Source organism: Vanessa cardui, chromosome 5, assembly GCF_905220365.1.
Source record: "Vanessa cardui chromosome 5, ilVanCard2.1, whole genome shotgun sequence".
NCBI lineage: Eukaryota > Metazoa > Arthropoda > Insecta > Lepidoptera > Nymphalidae > Vanessa > Vanessa cardui.
Genome location: NC_061127.1, coordinates 15,704,485 through 15,724,081, shown reverse-complemented (window position 1 = coordinate 15,724,081; position 19,597 = coordinate 15,704,485). Strand labels below are relative to the sequence as shown.

Below are 19,597 nucleotides of genomic sequence, written 5' to 3'. Positions count from 1 at the left end.
ACATATTCCAAAAAGTATATCTCTTTTGAATCGATGTTTCGAATTCAAAAAAGAATTGTAACGTTGATATTATGAAGCTGTACATAGGAGGCTATAAGTGTAGTGAAATGAAACTGTATGAGGTGATCACAGAATTAATTTTAAGTGAAGTGTTGCGGTGAGGTGATCTGAGGTGTGATGAGGTACGAAGAGCAGAGGTGAGTATAGATTTGACGATTGAAAAATGCTGTAACGGTAAGGTGAGCAAAAAGAGGTTGTAATTGAACTGAAATGCAGCGGCGCGATGAGGTGAGGTGAAGCGAGCAGAGGAGGGGGAAGAGCTGGGTTGTATCAGTTGTTAAAAATATGTTTCATACGTAATCTTAATTGTGATTGTGTAAAGAATATGAGGAAAATAAAATAATTACTAATTCACATTTCAAATTTTGCATTATTACTACTGATGATTTAGTATTTCACATAGTATTCACAGATTATACTACAATGGGGTTAATTTATCGTACAAGTTGTCGTAAATCAAGTGCACGTCACGCAATAACGTATTATAAAAGGGATAGTAACCCGTCCGTAACTCGTAGGTAATATTTGAACGTTTAATTTCATCCTCAAGTGACGAGGGTCGACAATTCGCACTCACCTGTGACGCGCACTAGGGCTGGCAGATCGAGATGAAACACCTGTGACATTGTCATTGTCGAGATCATAATTGCTGCCAAGGCAGAACATAACTGATGCATGATTGTAACAAACACGGTATGATATTTATTTAAAACATTATTAGTAAAATGAATAAAAACATAAAGGTAATTTTAATAAAATTATTATTTAAGCAAAGGGAAAAATTGCCACTAAAGAGGGCATCTATTTCTATTTTCGTCCGTGATAGAGCGTTAAAATGATATACATACAAATAGTTGTTACCCGCAACTCCGCTTGCATTTTAGAGCTCGTTCGTCAGGTGTTTGGCATAAAAAGCAGGCGCCTTCTTTCGGGTTCAAGTTTGCTAGTATCAAATGTAATTAATATAATAATGTGGATTGGCCGAACAATTGAACCATTTTATTATTTTAATAATTCAATAAGAAAGCAAAAATATTGGCGAAGTTGAGCATTGACTGGTAGCCCTTAGAGGTTAGCCTGATTACTCGCTTAAACGAAATTTATTTTGAACGAAATTATGAATTTACCTTACAATTAAAGGATTATTATATTTAGTTATTATGTTCTTGTGGTACCTTGTTGAATTAATCTATATTAATAAAACAATACATATATGCTCAATCAAAATGCGTTAAACCAAAATTCATAAAACTTATACCAGAAAATGCAGCGTGTTTTGGAGATAGTTAATATAGTCTGTAACAACAATATATTACTAGCTACGCTTCGCTGCTTCAAATTCAATCTATTGACAGACAACATGAATTTCATTTTCTTAGAATATATTACATTGGCCGCTTGGAATCGCTTGGTAGAGATGAACTAAGATAATGCAGACATAATTGTGACAACAACTACTTAGGATTCGAACCCAAACAGGAATAATGGAATTTACAAGCGTTTAATTTGTATTTGTAATTTATCTCACGCTCGGTACATAATCATCGGGTACCTGTATGTGTCTAATTTCTATAAAATTAGTACGTGTGTATCCACTAATACAGATTCGAGCAGAGTGGTGGCAAATGCTTAAAAACCTTTGTATGTGTTTGACTGGGTCCCTAGATGATATAAATAGGACACGGTAGGTGTCGCTGCAGTCGGGAAGTAAATAAGTCTTATTTCACGTCTACAAAGATGGGCAGATAGTTAATAATGAAATAAAAAACGTGTGGAATAGTCATTTTTTTTTAATTAACACATTTTAACCTTAACTTACACTGGACATAATTTTAAGACTGTCTGACAGTAATAATAAACACCACTTTATCTAAATCAAAACTTATGACCCAGCACTAGTACTTACTAATTTTATTACCATAAAAATACTACAGTTACTAAAGGTTTTTTTTCTATTTCATAAATTTGTATTTGTTTACACAACAGAATGACATAATAGTAGTGCTGTTTTTCTTATTGGTAACATTTTATCTAACGTGACAACACTAAATGCACGTTCAGAAAACAATGTCATCTAATTTGTTTACTAATTTCATTGTCACGTAGTCACCATATAGTTATTTATTATATTCATTCTTTATTGCAATGACTGTGATTAGAGGCAATATAAATAAATCTGTCTTTTATTTTTTAACATCGAAACTTACATAGCTGATAAAAGTAAGGCCTAACAAAGTTTCATTCATGTATTGAACTGATATCTGTCAGCTGTACGGAGGGAGGGCTATCAAGCTGTCAGATGGTGAATAGCAAAGCAGAGCGGTAGTGAGAATAATTTTAACAAATATGTGTTTTTATTTCCAATTTCATACGCATAGGTAATCGCCGCGCCTAGCTTTAGCTTTAGGTTAATTACGAACGGGGACCAGGGTCGCTACGGGTGCATAATGGGCTCTAGAGATAGGGACACAAAATCCCTTCACGACAAGTTGAAAGTGTTCTTCAAGAAGGGTGCATCGGGTGCGTATCGCTGCTGTGTGTATGCGCGGTGTAACCGCAAGCCGGTGACGTAGATTTAGTGATTAACGAGTGTTCTCGTTCACGGTCTCAGCGCCCGTTGCGGCTCAGAACGAGCTGGTGGTGACGGCAGAGCTGCGGCGCGAGCTGGGTCCCGAGACGCCGCTCAATCGCCGCCTCCGTGCCGTCAAGGAGGTCGGCGACAAGATCCTTCACATTCGAGTCCAAGATGTGAGTTACCTACCTTCAATTATCCTTATACCCTCATCTTTAACCTATCTTTCTTATGCAATATTATTAGATTTTTTCATTATATATTCCAGCTAAAATGATTTTACTTGAGTGATATACTACAATAAATAATTTTATGTGTTTTTAATTACTCTTTTTCCATCATTGAAAATATGAATAACACTTACAAGTGTTATTTTGACAATTTTGACCTCTTTGAATGTATTTTATTTTTAATGAATACTTATTGTATTACCATTCTCTATTGTGATAAACTTTAACTTGATAAAATTTAACATAGTAAGTTAGTTAAGTAAAATCTAATAAATAGTTTTTAGGTGTATTCATTGCTTGTATTGAAGTGGGTGCTATGAATATATTAATAGCAAGTAGCAGTACTTTCAAGTCATTTTTACAGCATTTGTATTTATTTTCCTCATTATTTAACATACAAAACTAAATTTAAAAAAAAGTTGCTTGACTACAAATATAACATTATTACTGATTACTTAGTATTAACTCATATAATTATTATTATGAATCAAATCAAATCAGAAAAAAAAATAAAAATAATAACCATGTTAATTTAAAATCTTATATAAATCAGTCAATCATTCAATATTTCGCAAAGTCACAGCATTTGATAAAGATAAATATTGATATATTTAAGAAATTAGCTAATATCTAAATGTCTCTATGTGAAGTATATACGAGGAAGTGAAATTTGTGAATCATGTAAAAAGTTTACTATAAGATTGTAACTATGATTATGAATACAATTTCTTTCTTTAAATTGTTTAGACTATTTACCTATTCAGTGTTCAGTCTGTAGGAGATGGTTTATGCGTGTTTAGTGTATGCTAAACATGCATTTCAAACTTATGTTGTCCTCTGACATAGAAGTTGTACTTCTTCTGGTTGCCATTTAAAATATTTTCTATAAATTGAATTCAGAAATATGGGATATATCTCTTTAAATTTAAATAGAAACATGCTGGGGAATATTTAGAAATTTGCATTAATCGTAATAGCTATCTTATATATTTTTAATTTCTTGACTGCTATTATTGTTATTAAGAGAAGGTTCTCAATAACTTGGTATTATTTTTTGTATATTCAGTGTTGGTTTTCACATTAAATTTCAATTTTTTTTTTTTTGTTAAAGACATTGTACCTCAGTAGTATTCCAATGTAAATTTAATCAATATTTAATAATAAGATACTCAACAAAGTAAATGCAGTGAATATATTATCCAAATCTTTAACATATCGACAAATTATAAAGAATTGTTCTAATGTTAAAAAAAAGAAATTGCAAGAGATGACCCTTAACAAATGTTTAAGGAGCCTATTTTTTTTTTGAATAGATGCTGTGTTCGCTTACATTACTTATTAACATTATGAAGTAATGCTATTGAAATAAATAAAATACAAGTAAAAGTAATATCAGTTGAGGTCAACAAAAATTAACTATTATAAATTGCCAAAGTCTGAAATGTGTTTGTTTTCACAAATTTGTAGAATATGATGTTTCTATTATGTGTGCACCTGTAAAGAATTTTAATTATATATATAACAACACAATTACAAAGATTTATTTGAGTAACAACTATTGAAAAAAAACATAAATCAGTTTTTACGAAATTGTATATTTTCGAACCTGCAATTTCTCAATTGAATGCTGCTTTAAATATAAAAAGTTTGTGATATATTCTTATTTATATTTCAGGGCGGTGTAGAAAAAATTTGGGCTTGTACGAGAGACCTTCTCAAAGACTCAAATGTAGAAGCACGCCATACAGTACTTGGTTTACTAAGATGTATTGCTGAAGGTCAATCAGAACTGCTTATAATGCGCACCATTTTATTCCGGTACCTGCAAGAAACACACCTCAACCATCCACCAGAAGATTATCAGCTCCGTTTCAAATTACTTTACACTTTAACTAATACTGGAAAGGATATTAAATGTCTTGAAGAACAGGTTTGTCTGACCATTATACTATGTTAAATTAAGAACAACGACATTGTATGTCATCACAGTTTTAATTGCAACCTACGTAATGCTGCTTTTTATAGTTTTTGGAGATTTTAAATGTCCATTAAATGATGCAACAATATTCATACTTTTCCTTGTATGTTTTAGTATCTAATAAATTAAATAGTATATATGTTTATCACATTTATTAAAATATGGTGTATTAAATTTAGGTGACATCCTACCACCATGTGACTATTGTTTGTATATGTATATGTATGCATAATAGTAATATTAGCTATATATTTATATTTCAGATAGGACCATTTCTGATAGAATGGCTGCCACATATCCAAGCGCCGGCGCACATAAAAGACTTCGTCAGTCTCATCACAAATGTTGTAAAATTTAATGCTGTCTATTTAGATGAAGAAATTGTTCACGGAATTGTTAAGTAAGTTACTTCATTACTATACACCAAGGCTACATAACTTTACAAACAGTCATTTGATTGACTTTTGAATTTAATTATTTTTATCAAATATTTGTAGCAATGCATGTCATCTCTGCGTTTACTCGTCGGACCCGGGAGTGGTCCAAGGCTGCCTGTCCCTTCTGGAAGCGGTCGTATCGTACTCACTGCTACCGCGCGCCGCTCTGCGGACATTTGTCGCCGCTCTCTGCAGGACCGTCAACATAGAGCATTACTGTCAAAACAGTTGGAAGGTACGGATAGCATAGTAGATGTATTTTGTTTCGCAAATTTTGAATGAATATATTTTTTTTTTTTTTTGGTATAGGTTGGCGGACGAGCATATGGGCCACCTGATGGTAAGTGGTCACCATCACCCATAGACAATGACGCTGTGAGAAATATTAACTATTCCTTACATCGTCACTGCGCCACTAACCTTGGGAACTAAGATGTTATGTCCCTTGTGCCTGTAGTTACACTGGCTCACTCACCCTTCAAACCGGAACACAACAATACTGACTACTGTTATTTGGCGGTAGAATAACTGATGAGTGGATGGTACCTACACAGATGGGCTCGCACAAAGCCCTACCACCAAGTATATGTAATTAATACTCGTGCTCGTGTTGTTTCCCGCAGCTGATGCGTTACGTGGTGGGCGCGGACATGGGGCACGCCGCGCTGCAGGAGATGGCGGAGCTGGTGCGCGGCGCGGGGGAGGCCGAGGACGCGGAGGAGGGCGCGGGGCTGGCGCGCGGCGCCGTGTTCTACATCAACATGGCGCTGTGGGGGCCGCGCCGCGTGCGCACCCTGCACGTGTCCTTCCTCGCCGTGCTGCCCGCCTTCCTTAAGGTCGAACCAATCACGCCAAGCGTATAGAATACTCCTCGTATTCTCTTGTCCGCTTGTATACATTCAACTGAAAACTTCGTGTCATTTTAGGCGCTGGCGGGGCGACAGCCGGTGGTCACTTACGAAGTGGTGGTAGCGCTGCAGAGCCTGGTCGCGCGCGTGCCCCTGGAAGTGGACGAGGTTGCCTGGGATCTCGTGCTCGCCATCATCCGTGCCGTGTTGCAGCAAGATAGTCAGTTTCATGTGTCTTACAATTTTTTGTCAAATCAAATATTAATTATTTGTTTTCAAAGAATTAATTATTTGTTTTGGAAGTCTCATGTAGCCAAAGTCAAATCTTTATTCAAATTAGAAGTGATTACACTTTCTTATTGACAGTCAAAATATCTACCACCGGTTCGGAATTTAATACCGATAATAATCTGACCTGAGAAGAACCGGCGAAAAAATTTAGCTAGATCAATTTTTATCATATCATGTTACATACACAATATATATTTTTAATAATAAGCATAGCATGTCGTAGCTTAGATCTAACATACACGAGTCTCAACCGTTCCAGAAAGCTTCGACCCTCCCAACGAGCTGATCCACAGCCGCGTGCACGCACTGATCACCTCCATCGAGCAGCTGCACGAGGCGGGGCAGTTCCTCGGCGACGCCGACGCGCTGCTAGACCTCGTCGACTTCTGCGGACACGACCGGCCGGTGAGTCGAGCGCCCCCGCCGCAGGCCCGCCGCCGCCGGTGTGACGTCACGGCCCCCCGCAGGAGGCGTCCACCATGCGGCTGCTGACGGAGCGCTGCGCGGCGCTGGGCGGCGCCGACGCCGGCGCGGCGCTGGCGCTGGCGGAGCGCTACGTGCGCCTGGAGCCGCGCCTCGGCGTGCGCCTGCACGCGCTGGCCTGCGTGCTGGCCTACATCAAGCGCAACCGCTGCGGCCACGGCGAGGAGCTGGCCGAGCGCGTGGGCGGGCCCGTGGCGGCGGCCTGCGCTCAGGACGCCGAGCCGGCGCTGCGGGCCGCCGCCGCGCGCGCGCTGCCCGACCTGGCGCGCATGTGCAGCTCCGACGTGTGCGTCGACCTCGTCGACCAGCTCGAGAAGGTGAGCCCCGAGCCGGCCGCCCGGCCGCCCGTCCGGCCCGTAGCGCCTCGATAACCGCGCCTCCCGTCCGCCCGTAGATCCTGAACCGGCCGTTCGAGATGTACGTGTCCGAGGTGTCGGTCCCCGCGGACGCCGACACGTCGGACTTGCGCCTGGCGGCCGTCGGGCTGCTGGAGCTGCTGCACGACAAGCTGCTGCGGGCGCCGGCCGCCCACGCCGCGCGCGCCTTCCTCGTGCTGCTCGACCACCTCGACCACCACTACCGCCGGCCCACGCTGCTGCACCACCATCCGGATATCCGGCTCAAGGCGAGTAGCATCGCTCGGTCACTCCCATGACCTACGATCACCGTCTCGGTTGCGCGAGCCCGACGTAACGACGCGACGACGTTTCAGATCTTCGATATGCTGTTTGCCCTGCGGGCGAACGCCTTCAACTGCGTCGGGTTCTGCTACGAGGGCGGCGCGGCGGTGTACGGCGCGGCGGCGCTGCGGCTGCGGCCGCTGTGCTCGCCCTTCCTGCTGGCCGAGCCGCCGGCGCCGCGCGGCCACCAGCCCGCCGGGCAGCAGGGCAAGGAGCTGCCGCCGGTACGTGTCCCCCGCGCCCGCCCGTGCGGCCCCGGCGCGCGCTGACCGTCCGCTGCGCAGGGCGCGTGCCTGCTGCCGGTGGGGCGCGCGGCGCGCACGCTGACGGCGGCGCTGACGCGCGAGGCGGAGTGGGCGGTGCTGGCGCACGTGCTGCGCGCGCTGCCGCAGCTGCTGCACGCGCGCGCGCTGGCCGTGGGGCGGCGCGCGCAGGACCTGGACCTGCTGGCGTCCACGCTGTGCTCCATGGTGGCGGAGCGCGGCCCGGCGGGCGGCCCCCGCCTGCTGCTGTCGGAGCTGCACGCCGCGGCGCTGCCGGCGCTGGCGGCGCTGGCGTCCTACCACGCCTACCTGGAGCCGCAGACGCAGCAGCGCATCGTGCGCTGTCTCCTCAAATACGGAATGGGTAACGCGCCGCCTTAGCGCCGCCGAGCGTAGCGCAGGCCGCAGTGGCCGGGTACTAATTGTTCCTTCACCGTGTCGCAGTGCTCCGCACCCCGCAGCCGTACATAAACGCGCTGACCATCTTCACGCTGGAGACGCGCGACACGATGGTCAAGATGCTGCCCGAGGTGCTGCTCGACCTGTCCAAGATCTCCGACACGAAGGCGATCGCCAGCCCCATGCTGGAGTTCCTTTCTAGTAACGTTCACTTTGACACTATGCAAATCCATTTAACTTTATATGCGAGCAATCGTCATAAACCGTTTATGAGAGTTGCGCGTGTGCCGGTGCCTAAAGCAGTCTCCCCCCCCCCCGCAGCGCTGACGCGGCTGCCGCGCGTGTTCGCGTCGTTCGTGGAGGACCAGTACATGTCGGTGTTCGCCATCCTGCTGCCGTACACCAACCCGTCGCGCTACAACCACTACGTGGTGTCGCTGGCGCACCACGTCATCGCGGCCTGGTTCCTCAAGTGCCGACTCTCCTACCGCAGAAACTTTGTGCGATTTATCATACACGTGAGGAAAAAAACACTTAAGTCTGGATGTTTGGATCTTACTTTTACTTGAGAGAAAATAATTTACTAACCGTGTCGGCAGGGCTTGCACAACTACATAATAATGCCGTTCGAGGAGCAGCTGCAGTACAAGTCCAACCACTTCCACCAGAGCGTCAACGAGGACTCGTCCAACAGGCAGAGGAGCTCCAGTCTCGTAAGCTTCTATTAGAGATAGACCACCACACGGCGTTAATTTGCGTTTCCTGACAATGTTCATTTGGAACAAATAATAGCTCAAAGAATACACATTTTATAATATGGTGAAGTTGTTCTCAAATTACTCGTTCGTCGTGCCAGGGCTCCAAGGCGGTGTCTCGCGCGCCGCTGTCGGGCTCGCGCGGGGGAGCGGCTGTGGGGGGGAGTGGGGGTGCGGGGGCCAGCGCACCCGCCGCCTTCCACGTGGAACTCACCGAGACCTGTGTCGACTTGCTTGCCAGATACACCTTCACGCCCTGCAGCGTCAAGCCGCAGAGGTGACGATTCAGTTTAGCCTGTGATTCAAAATGTTTCATCGCATAGTATTTTACGCCCCAAACAACTGTCCCATAGAAACCAATCGGTAAAAAATATTTTTATATAATTAATCAAAGCATATGTGTCAGCTAACGTAACGAATATGACCCAAAGGAGCGACACGGCCGAGTTCCTCTTCAACGGCGGACAGTCGACCACGTGGCTGGTGGGGCACAAGCTGATCACCATCACCACGTCCGGCTGCCTACAGAACTCCATCAAGCAGGGGCTGTGCGAGAGGTGATGTCGATACATACAGCACGTAGAGTGCAGGTGGCGAGTAGAGAGACTCACTCTGGCGGTTGTGCAGGTGCGCCACGCTGTGCCGCCAGCACGCCGACGCCGCGCCCGCCGCGCCCGCCGACGACGCGCCGCAGGTACCGCCGCGCAGTGACTCCAATACGCACGGGAAAAAGTCTTTGCTAAATTTTAGTGAAGCCTTTGGTGCCCCCCCCCCTCACTTTGATGTCTGCAACTTTGTGAGCTCCTAATGTATCTCGAGCTTCCGGCCTGGTTTTTATTCGATTACCTGCGAGGCCGCCGGCGAGTCTGTCTCGCTCGAGCTGATTATCATTTAAAACTGAAGGTGTCCCGCAGGGTGTCGTGTTATTCCCTCTTTTATTTTATGGTTTCATTAATGCTGCCATCGATGTATTAAACTCCCATCTTCAATATTACAGAACTGTCTTAAATATAAGAATGCAATAAATCTTTTGGCTCTCAAAATTACCTAACTGAAATGCAAACTATGACTATATGTATTTCTTATTGGCACCACTAACTCAGTTACCGCTTGTGACATTTAATAATGCCGTTACTCCCTATAGCGACAGATCGGGTTCCACAGGTATGACACGTAACTCAGAGAATTTTTAGTACACTCAATCCCTAAATATTTTCATATTAAATCACAAATCGTACAATAATGCCCTTACAGAGATAAAGCGTTGCGTATTTGAAGTTGCAGGTGAACGAGAACTCCGAGGGCGCCAACCACCTGCAGGTGCACCCGCCGGAAGTCAAACGGTACGTGCGCGCCTCGTAACGTACATACATCGGGGTTGCTGTGAGGCCTTGGCCGAAACTAATAATATTAGACACTTGTTGAAAGATACAAAGACGGTTTTGTCACTCACTCAGCAATGTTACGAGCTACTTTCCAACTGCAACCCACCGTCGAACAAAAACATTTAAATTCAACTCGTTTCAAATCAGCCGGTGTGGCTTAAGCTTAGCTGTTTTAACTCATCTTGCAGCGATGATTCTGTAGATTAATCGGCTATTAACTGTTTCTTATCAACAAACAATGCTTTTCTAAATTAACCTCTATCAATAACAGCAATACGTTTCATATTAATATGGATGCATGTCGCTTTCGACTAATACTCTTGTGTATAAATAAAGGTAAATTAATAAATAACAAGTCAATCCTAAACAAAGTCTTAAAGTAAAACGCATTGGGAGAGTGTGACGTATTGCGAGTGCGTCGTGTGTAAGCGTGTACGTGTGCGTGTGTGCAGCTACAGCAAGTACTCGCTGCAGCACAGCCGCTCCACGGAGACCTCCTGCTCCTCCCTGTCCATCTCCGAGCTGCAGCCCTCCAGCGGACACACCACCAGGTCGGCCGCGCCCTCCCTCCCCCCGCTCGCTCCTCCACGTCCCGCATAGTACCTCTCATAGAATCGAATGTTGAATATTTTGATGACGTTACTTGCTCCTTTTCTTTTTCCGAATTCGTGAATGTGACAAGTTGCTAGATAATTAAATAATTAAAAGCTGACCCAAAAAGTTTTAAGTCCCCTATGAGTTAACAATTTCTAACTAACCAACTCCTCCCAGCCCTCTTATTTAATTAGCTGGAGCCTGATGTGCTGCTGCTTCTTTCTCGCTTCTTACACAAATATTGCACGCCTTACATATTTATGGGCTTCGCATCACCCGAGGGGTGCTTTGTCGCGCAGCCGAAGTGATCACACGACCGCCGAGGGCGGCCGGCCGTGTGATCGCTTTACCTGCGGAGCTTCCGCAACGGTGACTGTACTTTTTTAGCAGCAAACGATTCCTTTATTTCGCTTACCGCAAAATCCCATCAAACGTGCAACCCACTAACGCGTCCCGTGGCGTCGCCCCGCAGGCAGAACTCGGCGGAGACCAAGGCGGGCGACGGCGCGTCGGACGCGCTCAACCAGTTCTCGCAGCGCTTCGAGCGCCTGTCCAAGGAGGTGGTGAGTGCGGGGGGCGCGGGCGGCGCGGGCGCGGGGGGCGCGCGGCGCGCGGGCTCTGACGCGGCGCGTGCGCAGGAGGCGGCGGGCGAGGGCTGGCGCGCGGGCGCGCTGGCGGCGCGCGCGTGCCCGTGCTGGTGCGCGCGCTGGGCCGAGCTGCACGTGCGCTCGCCCACGGGCGACGTGTCGTGGCTGCTGCGCATGCAGAACCGGGTGAGCCGAGCTCTCGGCGCTTCGCCGCCCTCGCTCGTGAGGCGGCCGTCTGAGACCCCCCGTTGCCCGCAGATCAGCTCGTGGCAGCTGCAGGAGTGGCCGCTGCAGGACGTGCTGGCGCTGCTGTCGCCGCCGCTCAGCGACCCCTCGAGCGGCCTCGGCGACTCCAGGCCCGACCTCGTACGTATTCCATTCCTCGAGTTCTCCTCGATATTCGTTTGACTCTTTATGATTCACCAAGTTGGCGGGGCTTAAAAATGCAAATCAATGAAAAATACAAAGGCACGGGGCGGCATTCCGTCGTAAGGAGCGAATCACGAGTGCTCGCACTAATTCCTTCAGTCGTGCTTAACGTTACATTCCTGCAACCTTAAAGTGTCGTTTGCTTTTAATTACTGCTGGATCCTCTAATGTGTGGACCGTTGTGTGCATTCCCAGAGCTCCGAAGGCTCGCCCCGCTCGTCCAGGTCGGCCTCGCAGCGCTCCCACGCGCCAGATCTGCACAAGTCCAGGTCAGCACATTCGACATTCGATACTACTTCGTTATCCTATCAATTAAATTGATCCATACAAATATGTATCCATAATGACTGTCCGACGCTCTACTCTCGCCCACCCTACATGTAACGTATCCCCCAGCTCGGACTCCGTGGTGGGCAGCGACAAGCGCGCCAGCCAGACGGCGGGCGCCGCCACCCGCATGAGCACGCAGCCCATCAACATCCCCGGCTCGCCGCAACGGCAGAGCTCCTCCAGCACCACGGACGACGACGACATGCTGCTCATCGTGCCGGAGGTACGGCCCGGCCCGGCCCGGCCCGGCCCGGCCGGCCCGCTCTCACGCGCCGTCTGTGCAGGGCAAGTCGCGGCACCCCGTGCGGCGCTCCAACTCGTCCCCGGAGATGTCGTCCTCGTGGAAGGCGGCGGTGCGGGAGCCCGACGCAGACGAGATGGTGCTGCTGCCGGCCGAGCCCGCGTGAGTTTGGAGCGACCACAGCATTCATTATTCCCCTCTATCAGTCGCTACTCGTATCAATGTGTCTCGACTCGGCTCCACCGTGCGCATGGACGGTGCTGCCGAGTCGAGGTTTCCGAATGAAGGACCGAGTCCGGCACTCCACCAGCAGGGCTCCGATGACGATGCACGCGAGCAAGAAGGTTGGCAAGAAGAGCGACATGCGCGTGTCGTGCGAGGCCATCCCCGAGGAGATGTGCGGGACCTCCCCCCAGCCGCACCACGCGCACCACGCGCACCACGCGCACCTCATGACGTACAACTCCGACCCAGGTGAGACTAAATAAATCACTACTCAAAATACATATGGCAATTTTGTAAACAAAAAACCTCATAGTATATCATTTTCGATCATCGCTTACTATTTTTATGTAAACTAGTAAACGGTGTCTATATAGAAAATAGTGTTTCAAATAGGAACGACGGGGTCCGAGACGGAAGCGGAAACGAAGCCCGAGACAAACAACACGGCCGCCACCGCCACGCACCACCAGCTGCAGAAGGTACCACCGACCTACAAATGCCCTTTAACGAACACTTTCAAGTCGTAGATATAATATGTTTATGTCGAAGTATAGTTAACCCATTATTAATTCAGTGAGATACAAAAGATGCGAATAGTGAGCGAGAGGTGTCGGCTTGCAGACGAGCAGCGACAGCCGCGTGACGCTGGGCCACGAGGCGGGCGCGGGCGCGGGCGCGGACGCGGAGGCGGGCGCGGGCGCGGACGCGCGCGACGAGCTGCCGCCGCTGGCGCGCTCCAAGCGCTCCAACACCATCTCCGTCATGAGCCCCACGCGCCGCAACCGGTCTGCGCTCCCGGCTTTATTATTTACCTTCATGATTCACTTGAGTACTATAAATTCTAGGCGTTCAATTAAATGATCGACTCGACCTCTTGTCGTGTTATAATTGCAATAGTAGTCATTTGAAACTGTTCAATAACACTGTTCCCCCCCCTACGTTTCGCAGAGAGCTGACCCGCAATCCGCCCAGCACGGGAGGCGGCGGCGCCGGTGCCGGCGGGGGCGTGTCTCCGTCCTTCGTGTTTCTGCAGCTGTACCACAACATGAGCACGTACCCGATCTCGCCCACCGTCCCCGGTAGGCGCCCCGGCCGCTGTGCCGTGTGAGGGTTTTGGAAGAGAGAGATACTCACGCGGTGGTCGTTCGCAGGGGAGATGCCGACGGCTCTGAACCCGCTGATGGGTCGTCCGCTGAAGGTGTCCGGCGTGCAGCACGAGCGAACCATTAAGAACCTCGACCTCGTGCCGCCCCTGGAGACCTACAAGGTAACAACTGAACTGACCCACGAAGCGATGCGAGGAAGACGACGCACTACACATTTATATCACACATGATGAGACTTCCGTCTCCTCGAACGCAGGTAATCTAACCGAGGTAAAAAAATTCTAGGTGGGTGTCCTGTACGTGGGCCCGGGACAGCAGGACGACGAGGTCGCCATACTGAAGAATGAATATGGCAGTGTAAGGTAGGACCAGAGCACGCCCTTTGCCGCTCGAGCGTAGAATTTATTTTATAAGCGTCTTATATTCATTTCCCGTTCAATTTGTTATACACTCGTTTCGACGTACTCGTAGGTACATGGAGTTTCTGAGGCTGCTGGGCACGTTGGTGCCGCTGGAGGGAGCCGAGGAGCCCAATCTGTTTCTCAACCTAGAGAAGGGCGGCAAGGACGGGCACTACACCTACGTCTGGAGCGACGACATCATGCAGGTGCTGTTCCACGTGGCCACCGCCATGCCCAGCTCGCCGCGCGACCCCAGCTGCAACGAGAAGCGCAAGTACATCGGGAACGACTTCGTGTCCATCGTCTACAACGACTCCGGCCACGACTTCAACATACACACGATCAAGGTACGGCCGCCGCCCGCGCTCGAGGGCGAGGGGCCCTCGAGCGCCGCGCTAACCCTCCGCCCCGCCGCAGGGCCAGTTCAACCTCTGCATCGTCGTGGTGGAGCCGCTCGAGCACGCCATGAACCGCGTCACGCTCAAGAGCAAGGACGAGCGGCTGCGCGGCAAGTTCCTCGCGCACGTCGAGCCGCACTGCGTGTCCGACGCCAACGTGGCGCTGCTGGCCCGCCAGCACGCGCTGCACGCCGCGGTAAGTGCGCGTCGCCCCCCCCTCCCCGCCCCGCAGTGAGCCCCCCGCGCTGACCCGCCCGCCCCCGCAGCTGGCGTCGCAGATCTCGCAGTCGCTGAAGCTGGGCGGCGCGGCGTACGCGTCCAACTCGCTGGAGCGGCTGCGGCTCATCAAGCGGCTGCGCGCGCGCGCCGAGGACGAGCGCCGCGCCGCCGCCGCGCGCGCGCCCGCGCCCTACGCCGCGCCGCCCGACACGCAGCGCCGCGTCGCCATCGACGACTTCGACGACTACGCCTAGGCGCCGCCCCCGCGCACACTGAACGTCTAGTCACGGTAATTGTAGAGATATTAGATTCAGTCGGGAGGCCGCTCCGTGGCAGCCGGGGATGAGGGCAGCTACTAGAATGCCATACTTTGTTCGGTTTCGATGACGGGTCGCAGCCGCGCGACCGACGTGTGTGTGCTCGGCGTGGCCGCGCCGTTCGTGCTCGAACGTCGAGAGCTGCTTCAAATTCGACGTTGCATAGTTTGAGTGTTCCTTAAGTGTTAGCACTGTTCGGGATTCTAATTTCAATGTGCAGAGCCGAACGCGACGCAACTCTATACTTGAGTGTTGTGCTAGCGAGCCAGCAATTCTGTTGAGTACAAAACGTTCATTAAATAGTGTGAAAATATCCAAATCGAACTAAAGATATATGGCTCGTAACAGGAACCCCGTCAAACTCGATACTTTAACATTATTACTTTATTCAATAAAAAGCAGTTCTGACGAGATCTTTGTTCGCTACTGTAAATAAGTTTGATAGAATTGATCGCTCGCTGCACCGCTCACCATGATATTTGAGCTCGGTCCGAGATACGAGGTCCACTGTGGCCCACGCGTGCGGACGCCTGGTCCGATACTGAGTCGAGTGTCATTGCGAATACGCAATCATGTATGGCGAATGGGGTTAATAATATTGAAAATGTAAAACTTTTATTGGCTTAATATAATGTTAAATGTAATATTAAATGACATCAATTTGCTAATTTTCAATTTTTTTCCGTACGTTACAACATACAAAGAGATCCTAATAGTCTTCATGTTAGCTTAAATATGTCGCCGGCAGATATCTTCAACTGAATCACTGAACTGTTTTGTACGTAATATAGAAATAACAACTTGCCTACAACGATTTTTCTAAATGATTATATATTTTGTATGCTATTGGAAATCTCGAAGATATCTCTCTGTAGACATTTGAAGTCGAAGACCGGTCACCGACCCCAGTGAGCGCCTGCTGTGCCGAGCACCTCTATACCTGTCATTTGTATTGTAAACAGATCGATGTTGAGAGCGATGGAGTAATATGTATTCTCATTCAGATACTCTGTAACGAACGGTACTTGTCGATAACAACACAAAACTATGTATAAAATTCACATAAGTCATTTTGTACATTTTGTGAGATGTGATAATAGTGTAGCGATTAAATACATGTAATACAAATCTTAATACGATAATACAAGTAACGCTGGAGTTTTTCTACTACGCTTCGCTTCGAGACGATCTGACCCGAGGCTGGATCGCGATCCCTGCGATTCCTCCTCGACTATTTTTTGCACAACTTTCAGTCATTTTGAAATCTGGCGCTGTCCTTAACTGAAGTAGCCAATGTCATGGAATGATGATGTATATATTCGGATACGTTGTTTATTGGTGTGTGTGATGTCTGTACGCGACCATTTGATTACAATTTAAACGTGCCCAATGAACTGCCTCCAGCCGCTCATTCACTCGTTGGAAGCGACGACGATGAATATAGAAACCAAAGACGTTATGAATTGCGCAACAGAGGTGCGTAGTCCCGCTCGTTAAAATTGTAAACAAATGTCGCCTTACACAAAAACAGGTCACGTGATTAAATGTAGATAACGACCACGCGGCGACCTGGAGCTTAACATGCACTGGCAACTAAACTACTTACAAATGAATCTATGAAGTATTCGATTCTATTATATCGGAGATTACGTTTTATTTCGTATTTAGGTTTGGATATTTATACTCGTATGGTTGGCCCGGCGCGAGAGCGCGTCACACGTCGGCGGTCAGACACGCGTGACGCGCGCTCAGCCGCCGGACGCGACCATCTGGCAGTTGAGGCATTTCTTGTTGAAATATTTTATGTAGCAATTTATTTCCTGACGAAAGATTTTGTAATCGAATAAATGATGGCTATTTTTTCATATGTTTTATTTTTATTCCATTTATAAGTCAAAAGAGGTTCTGGGTTGACATTTAAACGAAATGAAAAAGCTAAACTTAAAAGAAAATGTTTGACAGTTCAGTACCAATTTGAGGCGGTTAACTTTAAGTAGTAAAAAAAATGTGTTTCAAACTGTTGTCTCTTTACTTGACGATAAACGTCTGCATGGCGGACGAGATGTTCGCGAGCCTGTACAAGTCGCTCGAGGCGAACCGCGTGACAGCGTGCGCGCAGGGCTCCGGCACGCGCGCCTGTGCCGGCCTCGTGTGGCAGCAGCGCTGGGTACTCGCAAAGGCTTCCTGCGTTATCCCTTACTCTTTTGCTGCTATTTACGTGAAGAGAGGGGTTGTCGACTGTAGTCAAAGTTTGTGTTCAAATCTATACAGCAAATTAATATCAGGAGTCACTTAAAGCAACTCGTACATGAGAGAAAAATTTTTTATGAGGTTAATGGGATTAAAACTCATTGCGTGGTTAATGAAAACATCGTGAAAAAACTTGAATAAGTCGAATAAAATTTAGCTGCAACTAGCACCACAGGGGTAGCGAGGTTCCAACCGTTTATAAGTTACCGGGATGTTATTTTTATTACCCAACAATCCTGTGGTAGGTACAAAATGCGAACCTAACTCAATCTAGACTACTAAGCAAATATTCTTGGTAGCATCAAATGATTAAAATGCATTCCCTACTGTACGGGTGTTACTTTCTTTACATGCGCAATCGTTAAGTATAATCATTACTCATTAGGCGTAATAAATAAAAATATTATAATGTATTGATTAGTTAAATAGCCTCGCACATATTGTTGAAATCTCGGTTCTAGTCAAAAAAAGCATAATTCTGTCCTCTGAAAACAATCACAACAACACAATACAACAGGACAGAATCAATACCGATAGTGTTTCTATATAAGCTGTCCTATAACCAAGGAACATCGCTCTCTAGCCTTTCAAATCCTTAAACCTTCTTCGCACAGATATTAATACTCAGTCATCGATTGCATCCGGTGACTCATGCACGCATCACGTAGTTGCGATTTACAAGCATCCAATGTACCCGGAGCAGGACCTGGCACTTCTACAACTCGACTGGCCCATCGCCTCCAAAGAGCTTGTCGACAACCATACTATCGATGGCAATATAATTAATAAGTAATTACTTCTTACTTATGTCCAAAACTTCTTTATTAAGTTCTATATATTATATAAACAGTTCTAATTTACATAGAAACAATATCAATTACTGTAAGCCTTTTTGAATTTTTGACAGACTGGATGATTGGTTGAAAAACATTAAGTTTACTGAAGCTAAGCATTTCCATACAACATGGGGTTATAAAAGAAGCTATCATAAGATGTACTCCACACCAATGAGAATGTTTCTTGTGACTGTAGTATTACCGTCCACTTCCTTTATTGTATTATTTTTGTTCATCATATTCTTTACTGGTAAGAGCAAGCAAGGTAACAAAATTCCATATAGGAATCTTAAGAATGAGAACAAGGAAACTACATATGTATAACTCACCTAATTAGTTTTATTCTATTAATATAGTATGTAACATGTTTCATAAATTGAAGTTTTATTTACATTATCCACATCTAATATGGATCAGCAAAAAGTATTGAATTAGCTAATTTGAAATCTGGCCGTCACATAATAATTGTCCTGACTTTAAAGTCTACAATAAATTAATACAGCACACACACACTAAGACTCTTTTTGCTCCTGATTTAGTTTTCTTTTCCAAACTTTAACTTTGCCGCGCAACTCTCGAAGTCTCTTCATCTCTTCTTTGAAGTCTTGATGTTCATCACGGAATAAACCGTATTCGCGCAGTTTTAGCATCAAGGCATGTGTCTCCACATGCCGAGGGTAGTAGTGAATGATCTCCTCGTTGGTATGCAGTGGCCTAGCAGCGAAAATTTTTACCACTTTCATCGAACGAGAGTTGGTCGGTATCGCGACTTCACTGAATATTCTGTTAGATAACCTCTTCATCCGCTGTGCATATTTCGTCGAGTTGTTTATAAGTTGAGAATATTTGACAAAATTCGTCGCCATGTTTCTTCAGAAAATTAATCTGAAATAAAATTAACAAAAAATTTTACATAACCTTACTTAACAATATTTTTATTTCTGAATTCGATAAGTATAATAAATGCAGAAAATGTTATTTAAAAAAATTTGATAAATGTTATTGTGAATTTTTTATCTCATATAAGAGAAAACAAAAAGCAATTATTACTACACATTTTATTTACTTTAAGATATTTACTCGTATTTTCACTGTCTTCTGTCAAATGTCAACTTGAGTTCATTAAATACAAAACACATTTTTACAGATTATTAAGATGTTAATAACTTTCCTCATATCTGAATATAAAAAAAATTACAATAGCATTGTTCTATTTAATTATCAATACTTTTTATGCCGCATAATCTTTAAAACAAGTATACACTTGAATTTCTATTTAACAC

The 19,597-nt window shown here is 46.4% G+C and overlaps 3 protein-coding genes across 12 annotated transcripts; 2 read left to right on the top strand and 1 right to left on the bottom strand.

Moving 5' to 3' along the window:
- The first annotated feature begins 2,122 nt into the window (after positions 1-2,122).
- On the top strand, positions 2,123-17,089 carry LOC124530050 (tuberin). 9 transcript variants are annotated; one of them, XM_047104027.1, is made up of 36 exons: positions 2,123-2,580; positions 2,672-2,808; positions 4,538-4,792; positions 5,104-5,240; positions 5,338-5,512; positions 5,901-6,113; positions 6,204-6,345; positions 6,676-6,821; positions 6,884-7,216; positions 7,294-7,524; positions 7,612-7,803; positions 7,864-8,206; positions 8,287-8,442; positions 8,563-8,759; positions 8,841-8,954; positions 9,098-9,273; positions 9,428-9,553; positions 9,624-9,690; positions 10,275-10,339; positions 10,834-10,932; positions 11,448-11,538; positions 11,614-11,748; positions 11,821-11,928; positions 12,187-12,260; positions 12,388-12,544; positions 12,606-12,724; positions 12,873-13,036; positions 13,169-13,266; positions 13,409-13,572; positions 13,736-13,866; positions 13,939-14,054; positions 14,179-14,255; positions 14,365-14,641; positions 14,712-14,888; positions 14,959-15,200; positions 16,897-17,089. In XM_047104027.1, the coding sequence occupies exons 1-35, from the start codon at positions 2,508-2,510 to the stop codon at positions 15,163-15,165; spliced, it is 5,472 nt and encodes a 1,823-aa protein (XP_046959983.1). In that variant the 5' UTR covers positions 2,123-2,507; the 3' UTR covers positions 15,166-15,200; positions 16,897-17,089. The 9 variants fall into 9 exon arrangements, with proteins under 9 accessions (XP_046959983.1, XP_046959985.1, XP_046959986.1 ...); XM_047104029.1 differs by having other exon boundaries at positions 10,281-10,339; positions 14,959-17,089; XM_047104030.1 differs by having other exon boundaries at positions 13,181-13,266; positions 14,959-17,089.
- A 144-nt stretch (positions 17,090-17,233) lies between these two features.
- Positions 17,234-18,638, top strand: LOC124530051. The gene is made up of 3 exons (XM_047104036.1): positions 17,234-17,477; positions 18,093-18,267; positions 18,386-18,638. Exons 1-3 carry the CDS (start codon positions 17,234-17,236, stop codon positions 18,636-18,638), a joined length of 672 nt encoding a protein of 223 aa, XP_046959992.1.
- On the bottom strand, positions 18,634-19,534 carry LOC124530052 (28S ribosomal protein S33, mitochondrial). Of its 2 annotated transcripts, none has more exons than XM_047104037.1 (2): positions 19,381-19,534; positions 18,634-19,199 (listed from the first exon to the last, which is right to left on the bottom strand). In XM_047104037.1, exon 2 carries the CDS (start codon positions 19,178-19,180, stop codon positions 18,827-18,829), a length of 354 nt encoding a protein of 117 aa, XP_046959993.1. In that variant the 5' UTR covers positions 19,181-19,199; positions 19,381-19,534; the 3' UTR covers positions 18,634-18,826. The 2 variants fall into 2 exon arrangements, with proteins under 2 accessions (XP_046959993.1, XP_046959994.1); XM_047104038.1 differs by having other exon boundaries at positions 19,395-19,488.
- Positions 19,535-19,597: the final 63 nt, after the last annotated feature.

What these genes read in the sequence shown, in the direction of transcription:
- LOC124530051 (XM_047104036.1), top strand. Translation starts at nt 17,234, where the DNA reads ATGTGTTTCAAACTGTTGTCTCTTTACTTGACGATAAACGTCTGCATG. An exon ending in GGTTGTCGACTGTAGTCAAA is followed by an intron (nt 17,478 to 18,092) that starts GTTTGTGTTCAA and finishes TTCTTCGCACAG; the next exon opens with ATATTAATACTCAGTCATCG. An exon ending in GATGGCAATATAATTAATAA is followed by an intron (nt 18,268 to 18,385) that starts GTAATTACTTCT and finishes AATTTTTGACAG; the next exon opens with ACTGGATGATTGGTTGAAAA.
- LOC124530052 (XM_047104037.1), bottom strand. Translation starts at nt 19,180, where the DNA reads ATGGCGACGAATTTTGTCAAATATTCTCAACTTATAAACAACTCGACG.
- LOC124530050 (XM_047104027.1), top strand. Translation starts at nt 2,508, where the DNA reads ATGGGCTCTAGAGATAGGGACACAAAATCCCTTCACGACAAGTTGAAA. An exon ending in GACGTACAACTCCGACCCAG is followed by an intron (nt 13,037 to 13,168) that starts GTGAGACTAAAT and finishes TATAGAAAATAG; the next exon opens with TGTTTCAAATAGGAACGACG. An exon ending in AATGAATATGGCAGTGTAAG is followed by an intron (nt 14,256 to 14,364) that starts GTAGGACCAGAG and finishes ACGTACTCGTAG; the next exon opens with GTACATGGAGTTTCTGAGGC.